This window comes from Raphanus sativus, chromosome 5, assembly GCF_000801105.2.
Source record: "Raphanus sativus cultivar WK10039 chromosome 5, ASM80110v3, whole genome shotgun sequence".
In the NCBI taxonomy this organism is placed as follows: Eukaryota; Viridiplantae; Streptophyta; class Magnoliopsida; order Brassicales; family Brassicaceae; genus Raphanus; species Raphanus sativus.
In genome coordinates this window covers 8,899,592-8,912,997 of record NC_079515.1, presented here as the reverse complement: position 1 = coordinate 8,912,997, position 13,406 = coordinate 8,899,592, and the positions used below count along the sequence as shown (strand labels likewise).

Below are 13,406 nucleotides of genomic sequence, written 5' to 3'. Positions count from 1 at the left end.
TTGGAAACTGGATTGTGCTCCAAAGGTTAAGCTCTTCGCCTGGAAGCTTTTGAAGGGAGCACTGCCTGTTGGCGAACGTCTGGTTCAGCGACATATTAACGCAGACCCGAAGTGCAAGCGATGCGGTAGCTCAGAATCTATCACTCATCTCCTTTTCCACTGCCCTTATGCGCAAAAAGTATGGGACATTGCTCCCTTTGCTGCAGAAACGGACTTCAGAGGAATGATAGATTTGATGGCGGACTGGCCCTCTCTTTGCTTTATGAAATGCTTACCGCCTACGGGGATTCTCTCTGATGCTCTGTTTCCTTGGATTTTATGGTCATTATGGAAAGCCAGAAACAGATTGGTTTTTGAGGGGTTCTCCCCCTCTCCTGAGGATACTTTGACTGCAGCTATAAAACTAGCGTGTGAATGGAGCCTCAATAGCAAGCCGGAGTTAATGGGAAGTAACAAAAGGAAGTACCTAGGCCCCCTCCAACGCCTGGAAGTACAGTGGTTCGATCGGATGCTGCTTGGTCGGCTCCTACGAAAATGGCAGGGCTTGGATGGACTATCCTTTCCCAACCACAGACCCGGGAGTTCCAAAAGCACATGGAGTTCGTTGCTTCACCTTTAATGGCGGAGGCCTTGGCCCTGCGAGAAGCAGTCATGACCTGCAAGAGACTGAATCTGAAGTCAGCCTGTTTTGAGATGGATTCAGCTCAACCAGCCAAATGTTGCAACTCTGAAGTAGACCTAGTGGAGATCCATAGTGTTGCTGCCGACATTTTAGCTCTTTCTTTTGATTTTGATTCTGTTATCTTTGTTTGGATCTCTCGAGAGATTAATGCGCTAGCTGATGGATTAGCTAAAGACCCTCTGTTTGTAGGTGAAACTGAAGCAGTTGTGGATGCTATTAATGCTCCAAAAAAAAAAAGTCTAACATTATGTTTTTTTTTATTAAAGATACTTGATTTTTAATAACAAGCGTTGAAATTCTACAACTCTAGACTATCTATACTTGATTTTAAAATCTTAATAATTACTTTAAATTTTTACAATTTGTTTGTATTTTCTTGTTAGTTTTCATAAACAATCAATTTGAATAATGTTTCTAAAATTTTTATAGAGCTTTTAAATCAAACATTTTGAAAAGAATATAGATCCGTGATAATTTTTTTTAAATCAAAAATTTGACATATCTATATTAGTTTAATGGAGTTTAAAACACACTCAAAATTAGCTAAGTCAAGAAGAAAAATTTGTTATATATTTAAGTATTGTCAAGATCGGATCGAGTTCAGATATTTAGATTTTAAAGAAAAAAATTTCATTTTTAAGTTTCTTGTATTTAAAAATATAGACTTCACTTAACTGATTTTCTATTTTTATAGATTGAATGATTAATAGATTTGGAGATAACATTTCAAAATATATATATATATATATATATATATTAATTTGGCTATTGTTTTTAAACTTTAGATGTAACTTTGTTAATATATAAAACAAAAAAATTTGACATGCATTTTAAATGAATATCAAATATTTTTTCCATCATAATTATATATATACTATATGATTTTAAAATATGTGTAACATCAATATAAATATTTTAAATAAAAAAAAGATGTCTGACAGAAAAGAGGTCTCCAGAGCCTGGGATATGTTTGGTTATTTTCGGATATCCATTCGGATTCAGGTATTACTCATTCGGGTTGGGATATCCAATTTCTTCTAACTTAATACCCGTTCGAATATTTTACTACTTCGGTTCAGATTTTCGGGGTCGGAGGGTTCATATGCGGCTTCAGGTATCGAGTAAAGTTTCCAACCCCTAACAAGGCATTACAAAATTAGATATATTTACGTGATTGTACCAATATTATGCTACACATGAACACATGATAACTTTTTATTACACATGGAAACATGTTAACTTTGCATTACACATGTTTCCGACATTTTTTTACAAATATGCACTCTTGCTTGCACAACTTAAAACATACAAATACTCACCCATCATTATTCGACTTGTGCTAAATTTAATTAGTAGTCTTCTACAGATTTTACGGATAAAAAAAAATTAATCACAATGAAAGAATAACGATTACGTTAAAAACAATCGAATTAGCTAGTATCAACCAATGTAGTTGGACAACATCGACAAAGGAACTAAGCAAAGTCCTCTCTTCTTCAGTTCTGCGCAATATTCCTCATTCATTATCCCTTTCTCCTATAAACACCCGATTGATTATTTTGTTAGTCGTCCACATCAGTTTAAATTTAACAAAATTATATTTATAAAAACATGAAGATGGCTGAAAACTCCTTACCTTAGTTTTAGAATTGTTCACGGTTTTTCCTTCTATCGAATTATTCTCCATTTCGCTGCAACCCTAAAAACAAATATGTCTAAGATTAATATATATAAGTATAAGTATAACACATGGGACATCATATATAGATATGTGTATTGCAATTAGTGAGGCCTATCAATGTATGTATTAAGCATATACATCAAGTTAGTCTTCTCTTTGGGCTAACCTTGGTTCTCTTAGAAGGAGATGAAGCCGTGTCTGTGTCTTCTTCGACATAGACTATAGGAGACGCAGCGTCTGAGATCATAGAGGAATCTTCATAGTGGCTGATACCATCTTCGGTTTCAACGTACATATCCCAACTACTCTCTTCTAGACCCTCTTGTATTGTTCTCTGTTGATTAGAGATTACTGTTCGCCTCACGACATTGCTTAGTGCTGAGTTTTCCATTTGAGCTTTCTGAGAGAAGACCTTGATGAAGAGTGCTTTTGTTGAAAAGAAAGATGTGGAAGCTAAAATCGTATTTAGACTTTTTGTTTGTCAAATCCTTTCAAATGTGACATATATATATATATATATATATATATATATATATATATATATATATATATGAATGGAGGAGGAGGGCTCATGAAGCTTGTAGGTCTGGCATAATTTGTCCCTTTAGTTTAATTATTGTTTAATTTATCTACTTGTTGATTTCATATTTATATATATGGCAGTTGAACAGTTTGATTTCTTTACGTGCAAGAACAAAGAAAGATATACAAACTTGTATATAAATGTAAGTAACTTTGAGACTTCCTACATTGTTTAAATCTCACTAGTTAAAAGTTAAGACAAAAATTAATATTAAAAGAGTGATGGAATTTTAATGGGTGAACCTGAATACACTTTGTTGTGTGCAAAGTTCCTATCACAAATTTGCAACAATATATAGTAGAGACGGATTACATTTTACAGTGTCTTATATATTCCGTTTTAAATACATTTTCTGTGCTAGGTAGGTATCAAATTTAAAAGTAGGTAAAAGAACAACAATTTATTGATACAACTTAGTCAATGATGGAGACATATAATTCGTGGGGAACTGCTACTAAGTGTTCAGCGATGAAATGGGTTTATAACGTGGCAAGCAGATTTAGTCTTCGTTTGCTAGAAAAAAAAAACTAAAACAGAAAACGTGATGAAGGCAACATTACACCCTAGGCTATAAACTAAAAGAGCTAGTTAATTAAAAACAAATGACCGTAGATAATATGTCCAGCAGGATAATTGTTTTAATATTGCATTAGTATTTTTGTTATGAAACATGTACAACATATTGTACTTTTAGTTGGTGAGCCATGAAGTGATGAACCGAATCTTTGATGGATTTAGAACTGCTACAACAATTGTGTCCCTTCTCCATCAACCATGTATGGGATAAGTGGCTCCTTAATAGCTTTAAAATATTTGACCTAATTAATTTGGACTTTATCGTAATACTACTAGGTTGACAAAATATGTGTAATAGTCTAAACAAGATTTTGCAGATCTTAAGTTATTTTTTCACAGGATGTGCAGAGGGTAGATTATGTCCAAACCCATTTGAACTAACCAAATTACACCCATAAATAAAGCAAATTAGATCCAAATCCAATGGATTTAAATTAAATGGACATAGGCGGTCCAATGATATAAAAAGCTTAGAGTTTTCATTTTGGATAAAAAATCAAAATTTTCTGCCAGAATCGTAAATCGATATTTTCTGTCAAAATTGTAAATTGAGTTTTCTGCCAAAACCGTAAAATCGAGATTTTCCGCCAAAATAGTAAAATCGAGTTTTCCCGTCAAAACCGTAAATCGAGTTTTCCCGCCAAAGCCATAAAATAAAGATTTCTCGCCAAAATCGTAAAATCGAATTTTCAAGTTTTCCCGTCAAAACCGTAAATCGAGTTTTCCAGCCAAAACCATAAAATCGAGATTTCCCGCCAAAATCGTAAATCGAGTTTTCGAGTTTTCCCGTCAAAACCGTAAATCGAGTTTTCCGCCAAAACTGTAAAATCGAGATTTCTCGCCAAAATCGTAAAATCGAGTTTTCGAGTTTTCCCGTAAAATTTGTAAATCGAGTTTTCCCGCCAAAACTATAAAATCGAGATTTCCTGCCAAAATCGTAAAATCGTTTTTTCGAGTTCCCGCCAAAACCGTAAATCGAGTTTTCCTCCAAGACCGTAAAATCAAGACTTCTCGCCAAAATCGTAAAATCGAGTTTTCGAGTTTTCCCGCTAAAACCATAAAATCGAGATTTCCTGCCAAAATCATAAAAATCGAGTTTTTCTGCCGATACTGTATCGAGATTTCCCGCTAAGATCGTAAAATCGAGTTTTCGAATTTTTCCGTCAAAACCGTATTACAAATTAGGGACACATAAAAACTTTAAAGAAAAGATAACAATTAAATAATTTTGGATACTTGATACTCGACTTAACTTGTTCAAGTAGTCAAATTAAATACTTATACTTGACTCGTTTAAAACGAGTACTTGCCGTACCAAGTACTTGTCAAAATTTTGAATATTTGCAAGTTACTTGACTTGTTCTGTTACTTGCTCAAATCCGTTACTTAAATCTAAATTACTTGATTAGTAAATATGTACTTGAATTTAAAATATTTGAAACTCAAACTATAATATGTTACTAGATTTTGACCCGCGCTTTCAAAGCGCGGGTTTATGTTTGGTGAAAATTTTATATAATCACATTTATATAATCCGTCTTGTATATGTATTTATATAATCTGTCTCATATATGTATTTTATATCCAGATTTATGTTCGGTAAAACTATATTATACATGTATTTTTAGGTTTTTAATTTTGAATTAGATATTTTAAATATAAATCAATATAACAGTTTTATAGTTTTGATCGGTGTTTTGAAATTCGATTGAGACCTGCGGTTGAACGGATTACCGGTTGATCAAAGATAAATTCAGTTCGGGTTTAAAAAAAAAACAAAATTTAAAAATCCAATAAAAACTACTAAAATCGAAATCCAGTTACCGGTTGAACAACTGGTTGAACCAATAAACAATTTTTATTTTTTATAAATAATTTTGTTAGATAGTTGGGATTATATTTAGGAAAAAGCGGTTTAAAACCAAACCATTAAATAGTTTGAGAAAAAAGATGCAGTTTCAAACATGTCCGGTTGGAAAAATATTAAAATGATGCAGTATCAAACACGGAATAATCACATACCAAAATTGAATTAGGAAACCGGTGGTTAATGACAAACCAAAAATAATTAAAAAAGAAATCAATGTAAAATGTCCAAAATGTCATTAATGAATACAAAAGAAAGTTTATTTAATAGGGGTAAACAGAGTAAAAATCCAAATGTGTTTGTACTTTAATAGTATAGATGGATTTAAAATTAGATTACTAGGCTTTAATATTTTAATAAGAAATTTTGATTTTTAAATCACAAAACTATTGAGTTTTGTTTATAAAAATGTAAATGTCAACATCTATATTGAGTTTTGTTTGTAAAGACATAAATGTAAACAACACATTTTAATAGATATTATGCATCTATCTTATTAAAACAGAAACATTCTATTGGACTTAACATTTATTTTGTAAGTTTTTTAAATTAAATACACTTTTATACTTTATAGTTAAATCTACATTAATCACTAATGTTCATTTCTTTATACTACTATCCATGTTTCCAAACAATATACTTATTTCTTTATACTACTATCACTGTTTCCAAACAATATATTTTTTATACTACTATCAATGTTTCCGAACAATACAATAATTAATTTTAGTTATTTTATATCTATCATTTTCTCTTTAAAATTTTGTAGAAACGTCATAATTTCATAAATTGTAAAATAATGAACTTTAAAATTTGGATTATAAGATTACAAATTATGAAAAAATTATAATTTAAATCAAATTAGATTACATATCGGTCATCCATCAGTTCAATCGGTTAGTCTCGGGTAGTAATTTTTTTAATATGAATATTTTAAGAACCTAAATTGAATTGTCAGATCTCCGGATTAACCGGTGTAATCACAATCGGGTTGAATTTAAAAACACTAATTTAAATGCAAAAATATTTTAAATACACACTCTTTAAAAATTACCAAAATATTTATTAAGTTATTCGTGAAATTTTTCATCGTAAAATATTCCGCGCTTCCAAAGCGCGGATCAAGATCTAGTAATTGTTACTCCCTCCGTTCCAAATTAGATGATGTTTTGGAGAGTTTTGGATGTTTCAAAATAGATGATGTTTTGATATTTTTATATTAATTATAGTTTTATTGAAAACTGTGTGACCAATAGAATCTTATAATCTTTTTGATTATTGGTTGGATTAGTTTTAATTTTTCTTTTCAATGCTATTTTTTAAGATAAAAATATATTCCTTAATTCTTGTGCCATAATCCATAACATCAAGTATTTAGGAACAGAGGGAGTATATGAGAAAACGAGTAGCAAGTAACGAGGCAAGTAGTTAAAAAAAATAGCGAAACTTGATACTTAACTTGTATTTGCAAGTAATAAAAATTAGATATTTGTTACTTGATTTGTTAATATCAAGTACTTGTTTTTTCAAGCCGAGTACGGAGCAAGTAGCGGGTACAAGCCGAGTACCGAGTAGTTATGCCCAACCCTATTTTGTAGGTATCACAGTCTTCTTCTAAAAAAAAATATATAAGAAAATCACACTCCTCTTCAGTGAGGCACCACCATAGGCTAGCAAAACCCAATAAAAGTTTGAGACTTTTTGCTTTCAAGGATAGTACTGATCATTGAATGGTGGGTCATGAGTGAGTCTTTCAACCCTCTTATTTTCCATTCATTTTTAAGACCAACTGTGTTTAAACATTCTGCACCTGTCAAAGTTCTCTTTTATGTTTTTCACTTAAACTATCTTTTCTTTGGCAAATGTAAATTTGTTTTTTTTTTGGTGCATGAAACATATGCAGTAAAGCATGTAGTTGTGGTTTGATGAAACAGATGCTCGAGATTGTAAGATGCACACTAGCTATGAACACTTCAAAAACTGTTATTAGTTGATGATTGAGTATGCAGCTGCTGATATATATAGTAGCCAAACTACAGCCTGATGCATGCTCAGTAAAAGTTGTCAATCTAACTTAAATGAATATAATTATCCCATGTTTAATGATACTTGTGACTGGTTTCTGGTGTCTATTTCAGTTTGAATCTTAATTTGGCTTTAAATATTTTTTTGGTTTTGTAAACGTTTGCTAAGAGAAAAAAGGTTGCCTTCTGGTAATAGAATCAGTCTATACTTTAAAGTTGCAGCTCACTCACTTAGGCTTTGGACCAAACTTTAAAAGTTAACAACACATTGAGACGACTGAGATTTCAACTACAGGTACCAAAAACAGATATCACCTTCTCTGTAATAAGAAGCTTGTAGTGAAGATTTTGTCAAGCCTTTTGAGTGATGGATCCAAGGATCAAATCACGGATCTCCTCGCTGTTGGCTCTGTCAAGAGCAGTTCTTCCATCAGCGTCCTTGACAGTGTAGTTAGCACCGGCTCTGAGGAGCTCCTCGATCTTAGGCTTGTCTCCTTCTGATGCTGCTAACATCAAAAGGATATCTACAGGATGAATGTTTTGGTTGAGAAGAGCCTCCATCTTATCGTAGGTTCCTTCCACCGCAAGCATCCCCATATAGTTGAAATACTGCAAATCACCAAGAACCAAGAACATATATTAAAGCTTTATAAATGATTCAAGAACGTAGAAGTGAAGACAAACCTGCTCGACATCGTCTCTGTCGAAATCATCCCGTGACTGGCTGCCATAGATGCCAGCATTCTCAGCATCGACACCGTTCTTTCCGAACTTGAACCAGCAAGTGGCTCTAGACCCATTGGAGGGTCCGAGTCCGATACTACTGAGCTTCACAACCCGAGTTCCAAGAAACCGAGAGGAGAGTCTTACTGAGGAAGGAGAAGAACTGTTGATAGTTTTGGTTGTAGAGAAGAAGAAGCTCGTAGAAGGAGCTCTGCATGATGAAATGGAAGCCATGGCTGCCTCAATGATTCTTCTGAGATTTTAGTTAATATCATCCACTCGTTTTCTCCTCTTTTATGTTATCTGGATAAGATATCACTAGTTCTCTTATTGGTCAACTTACCAACCGTTGGATTAGATAATAAAACTCGGAGAAGCCTCTTTTCTGAACAGAGGCTTTCGTTGGAAGTGTAACCATACATCAAAGTATAAACACTAGAGAAATTGTCAAAAACCTAACATTTACTTACACAATCGAACTGTTTCAATACAGATAGCTTTCATTGTGATAAGCAAAGTGAGCGTTTGTTTTTTTCCCGCATATGAACATATTTTTTACAAAGCTGATGAGCTAAACAAAAAAAAAAGCTAGAACAGCGTCTCCTAGTGAAGCTTTCAGTAGCCGTGAAGAAAAAGATTGTTGGCTCTATTCATCTTACTTAGCAGCATACCAGTTCTGAGCACACTTGGCATCAACAGATAAATCGACTGAGAGGATGTTCTTGCCGTTGAAAGGTCTACACATGCAGTCCACAACTATGGCTTTAGCTATCTCGGCTGATTCACTTGGTCCTTCCAAGATTACTTCATCATGAACCTGTTTCCACAATAGTAGCCCAAAAAACAATCATTTAGATATGATTTAAGCCTAAACGTGGTTATGTTGAAGAGTGTGTGTCTAGTGTTTACTTGTAGAAGCAGCTTCCAACCAAGCTCCTTTAAACGTTCATTTGCTGTTATCTCCAGCATAGCGCACATGGCGACATCAGCCGCACTTCCCTGCAGTAATAGTAGCAATTGGGGTTTATAAGACGAGGAAGTGGAAGACGGTTAAAGATCTGATGATAGGGCAGACAGACCTGAACAGGAGTGTTGATTGCTGCTCGTTCGATATGGTTCTTTTGGGCACGTGAACGGTATGCAGGAAACTTACGAGCCCTTCCCAACAAAGTCAGCACATACCCATTTTGTATAGCTTCTTTCTTGCGTAGCTCTTGCCATTTCCGGACTTCTTGTCTGTCATTATACCAGAGATTAACTGTTTCTTGAGCTTCTTCTACCGAAACCTGAAATGTGGAAATGGGCTTTTGTAAGCTTATTATGAGAACTCAAGCAACAACTCCAGGAGGTTAGTTGATAGTACCTTCCAGTCTCTAGAAAGCCCAATAGCAGTCTTCCCATATGCAATCGAAAAGTTGAGCATCTTAGCTTTTCTTCTCTCAGAAGCAAAGGCGTCCTGAGTAAGTAACAAAACATTTTGTTATTTCCTAACCATCTATTTGTTTCACATGAAGCAGAAGTAAACCTTTAATAATGGCACTGGCGGCTTCTCCTGTCCAGGTTGTGGATGCCACTCAAGGAGCACTTCACCATTTTCGACAGCTTCACGAATATGCGGATACATATTCATGGCTGTTCTTGAGTGGAAGTCACCACCGGCCACAAAAGCTTCCATCATGCTTTTGCAACGAGCAAGATGTGCCAGAATCCTAAGTTCCAGCTGTAGATAGAAATATCGCTTCATTCAACAGGCGAATGTAACGTACTAGTCATCATAGAAGATAATAATAGCTTTATATTTTCACCTGGCCATAATCAGCAACAATAAGAGAGTTTCCAGGTGACGCTATAAAGGCCTGACGGATCTTGTACCGATCTTTCTCCAGCGCAGGTTGGTTCTACACAGCAAGAACAGAAAACTTCACTAACAAAATTCTAGCATACAATCACTAGACCATAAGTACTATTGATATAGTCCTTTTTCATAACACGAACATTTTCAAAGTTTTGAAAGCCTTCACCAGTACAGAAATAGAGAAGCTTAGTTACTTAATTGCATCTTCTTCATTCAAGGCAGCTAAAAGTCTAAAGTTCACGCCATGTACCTGCAAATTTGGCCTTCTAGCTGACAACCGTCCAGTTTCAGTGTTGATATTCAGGGAGCAGTGGACACGACCATCTTTGCCTGATACATTACTTCCCTGCATTATAGAAAAAAAAACATAGTCAAGTAACCTATAGAAGCTCAAACACACAGGGAACATTATTTTAACAAGAAAAAAATATACCTGCAAAGGAAGAATAAAATTGGATATTAAGGAATCAATGGAGCAAACTTCGCACAGTGAAGCAATTGCATGGCAAGCCTCCTTTCCACTCTCACCCCCTCCAAACGCATCAAACGCTGTTCCAAAAGCAGATGTGTCTGATTCAACAGATGTTTGTGGTTCCAAAATTTCATCTGGCAGCGACATAGACTCCTCATCTCCGATGTTTTCTTCTAGAGAATTATCATCTGCAGCTACCTCTGTAAAGTCATACGCTGCAGAGACTTTCCCAGCTAATGCTTTCAAAGTATCTCCACTAACAGAAGGCCAGCCTGAGGCGGTGAACTTTTCAGTCGGCAAAGGATTGTCACTAATCCTATGCAGTTTGATATTCCGGAACTTCGTGGCTCTTTTTTTACCTTCTTCAATCACATTGTCAACATTGGGGACTTTGAACAGTTTTTCATATGGAAGATCCTCACCATTAAAACTGTAACAGAAATTAACAAAACTTAGCGTTAGAAAATAAGCACTAAGAAAAAAAAAAATTTAATTGAGAGCTGCATGTGTGTTTCTTGGTTTAATCATGGTAGAGTATCGCGCACTTGGTTTACTTGTATTAAAGTGGTATATGGTACATGTCAAATACAAAGGCAGTTCAGATGAAGACTTGGAAGAAGCATACCTGTTAGAAATGCCACCGAAAAAGAGCTGTCTTAACTGCGTGTCACTGCCAACATTCATATGCTTTGCATCAGGACAATGCTTCGAGGCCCAACTCCGGAACCTAGAAACAGCAACTTCCTGTTCTCCCTTGGCTACAATCTCAATCTGCGCAAGATATTCCCTATCTACTAGCATCCCCTCCGCTTCCATTGTAGCAAGAAGTTCACCAAAAGGTTGCCAATACTCTTGGTAAAAGTCAAACATGTTCTTTCCTGAAACTAGCTTCCCATCAAGAAACCATTTCTTCACCTGCAGTTGTTTCTTCATGCTCTCGTAAAGCTTTAGTGTGCTTATCGAATCCAACGCAGAGTACGAGATCCAAGCTTCTCGGTCGTCTTTTTGTAGCTCCTCAACAGGTGGAATGACCACCAGTTTCCCCTCAGTTCCATCTTTCTTCAGTTTTCCCTTGCCGAAAATCGTCTTCATTGATATTTTACCGAATAGCTCTGCTTCCTCCTTTGTTTCAGTTCCCCCAAGAACTCTTGGGTCACTTGTGAGTGCTTCAAGCGAATAACCACCTGCTGTCTGTCTCGAAGAATCCCACAATCGTGCCATGTGCATTGTATCACCATGAAAACCAGAAAGCTTGATTCCGTAATTTCTTATAATGTGGTTATCAAAGCTGTAGTTATGCCATACCTATAAGTTAAATATCACCAATCAGAAGTCGTGAGTGCCTTCAACTAAACAAAGGAGAGAGGCAAAGTGAAGAACAGCAGCAAGTTGTTTTTAGTTTAGAACTCACTTTTTTAATGGATGAGTCTTCGAAAAATGGCTTAAACTCAGCCAAGACATCCTTGCCATTTTCACCAAGAACATCCACCCATATACATGACTTTCCATCTCCAAAGTCTGCTTCTGATCCACAATATATACTGAAACATATAAGCTCGCCATGGTCCACAGGTGTTTCACTCTTCACATCAATCCTCGACACCTAAAGAACTCATAATATCAGTACCATGAGACGCAGTGCATTAGCAGCAGTTCAGAGGCTTTGTGAATAACAAATGTAAGTGAGTGACCACATACCTCAGTATCGCAAGCATGGACGAGATCCCTATATTGATTCACGAGCTTGGCCACAATTTCCTTTGCGGTAGACACATTATCGACAACACGAACCTTATTATATATTTTTGTAAGGTTCGCGCGTACTCTCGACAGGTCGGTCCGTTTCCCCACTTTGGAAATGGTTACCGTACTCTCATTTCTTGCACTGTCAAAAGAAGCAACAAGAGGTCTTTGTCTTCCACGCACATCCTCGTCATCTATCTTCTCCCTAGCCTTAACATTCTTCCTTGGCAACGCTACGAGAGGTGGTCCTCTTAGACTCTTCTGTTGCGCAAAGCTATTCAATTCTCTATCAACCGTGGTAACGTCACCTCTGGGTTCTAGCTGGTAGTTTCCGTAAGATTGAACATCATCTATCTTTGGGACGAAGCTTCTGAAATAGTTACCGGAAGCATCATCCTGATTGACTTCCCCTTTTCTCCAAGCACTTACAGCTCCGTTTAGTTTCACAGTTGGTGGAACCATTATGGCCGTCTTAGATCCAACACTAAGTTTCCACTCTCCGCTAAACTCAATAGTAGAAGTCCCTTGACGACCTGAAGGGTGAAACCCATGGATACCACCAGAAGCTGTAGCAGTGCAGTATCTAGCGTTTCCATTAGTGATAGCTACTTTTCTGCAAATCATAAGAAAATGGTATCAGCTACTTTTAGATACATTGCTCTCTACTTAACCAAAAGGGTTAAACATTCAATGTATGGAACTTCCACAGGAACACATTAGCCTCTATACAGCTTCTTCATCTATAAAACTTTAAACAGACGCAATTGAGGAATAAGTAAAGATAAGAGTTTTTATTTGTAAAACCCTTTTGATAAAACTTCAATAAGAGCAGCAGACAAAAGGAGAGGGAGAAGAGATAAGACCTGGTAAGGATTGTATGGCGAGGCACGAGTGAGGAAAGAAGGGAAGAAGAAGAAGAAGAGCGAGGACGGCGCGAGAGCCAGAAAGAAGAAGAAGGAGAGAAGTGGCGGAGAGAGACCCCCATGGCCGTAAGCGAAGATAGTCTTCTTCCCAGCTTGAAGGGATTGGAGAGGAGAGGGGAGGGGATAAAAGAAGAAAAGGGTTTTAGTGGTGGCGAGTTTTGTCGTTTTCTCACACAGCTGAGCTGGTCGCCATTACCCTCACTCAATGACCAACCCCTTTAAACCCTTTCCCCCTTTTCTTAAAGTTAAATATTTGTTTAAGAAAACTTTGGTGCTC

At 35.9% G+C, this 13,406-nt stretch overlaps 3 protein-coding genes across 3 annotated transcripts; all 3 read right to left on the bottom strand.

Moving 5' to 3' along the window:
• Positions 1-1,893: 1,893 nt before the first annotated feature.
• LOC108860888 (vascular-related unknown protein 3) lies at positions 1,894-2,853 on the bottom strand. Its single transcript, XM_018634738.2, has 3 exons — positions 2,530-2,853; positions 2,319-2,381; positions 1,894-2,218 (listed from the first exon to the last, which is right to left on the bottom strand). Exons 1-3 carry the CDS (start codon positions 2,752-2,754, stop codon positions 2,123-2,125), a joined length of 384 nt encoding a protein of 127 aa, XP_018490240.1. The 5' UTR covers positions 2,755-2,853; the 3' UTR covers positions 1,894-2,122.
• A 4,766-nt stretch (positions 2,854-7,619) lies between these two features.
• LOC108862373 (protein LHCP TRANSLOCATION DEFECT) lies at positions 7,620-8,414 on the bottom strand. The gene is made up of 2 exons (XM_018636478.2): positions 8,098-8,414; positions 7,620-8,022 (listed from the first exon to the last, which is right to left on the bottom strand). Exons 1-2 carry the CDS (start codon positions 8,368-8,370, stop codon positions 7,765-7,767), a joined length of 531 nt encoding a protein of 176 aa, XP_018491980.1. The 5' UTR covers positions 8,371-8,414; the 3' UTR covers positions 7,620-7,764.
• Positions 8,415-8,580: 166 nt separating this feature from the next.
• On the bottom strand, positions 8,581-13,333 carry LOC108862371 (DNA polymerase I B, chloroplastic/mitochondrial). The gene is made up of 12 exons (XM_018636477.2): positions 13,070-13,333; positions 12,162-12,819; positions 11,875-12,066; positions 11,089-11,768; positions 10,425-10,893; positions 10,242-10,337; positions 9,942-10,034; positions 9,662-9,856; positions 9,500-9,592; positions 9,216-9,422; positions 9,046-9,135; positions 8,581-8,953 (listed from the first exon to the last, which is right to left on the bottom strand). The coding sequence occupies exons 1-12, from the start codon at positions 13,189-13,191 to the stop codon at positions 8,792-8,794; spliced, it is 3,057 nt and encodes a 1,018-aa protein (XP_018491979.1). The 5' UTR covers positions 13,192-13,333; the 3' UTR covers positions 8,581-8,791.
• Positions 13,334-13,406: the final 73 nt, after the last annotated feature.

Coding starts and splice junctions, on each gene's coding strand:
- LOC108860888 (XM_018634738.2), bottom strand. CDS start 2,754: ATGGAAAACTCAGCACTAAGCAATGTCGTGAGGCGAACAGTAATCTCT. Junction 2,382..2,529: donor CTCCTTCTAAGAGAACCAAG/GTTAGCCCAAAG, acceptor ATTTGTTTTTAG/GGTTGCAGCGAAATGGAGAA. Junction 2,219..2,318: donor TGAACAATTCTAAAACTAAG/GTAAGGAGTTTT, acceptor GGGTGTTTATAG/GAGAAAGGGATAATGAATGA.
- LOC108862373 (XM_018636478.2), bottom strand. CDS start 8,370: ATGGCTTCCATTTCATCATGCAGAGCTCCTTCTACGAGCTTCTTCTTC. Junction 8,023..8,097: donor ACAGAGACGATGTCGAGCAG/GTTTGTCTTCAC, acceptor GGTGATTTGCAG/TATTTCAACTATATGGGGAT.
- LOC108862371 (XM_018636477.2), bottom strand. CDS start 13,191: ATGGGGGTCTCTCTCCGCCACTTCTCTCCTTCTTCTTCTTTCTGGCTC. Junction 12,820..13,069: donor CGCCATACAATCCTTACCAG/GTCTTATCTCTT, acceptor TATGATTTGCAG/AAAAGTAGCTATCACTAATG. Junction 8,954..9,045: donor GTTGGAAGCTGCTTCTACAA/GTAAACACTAGA, acceptor TTGTGGAAACAG/GTTCATGATGAAGTAATCTT.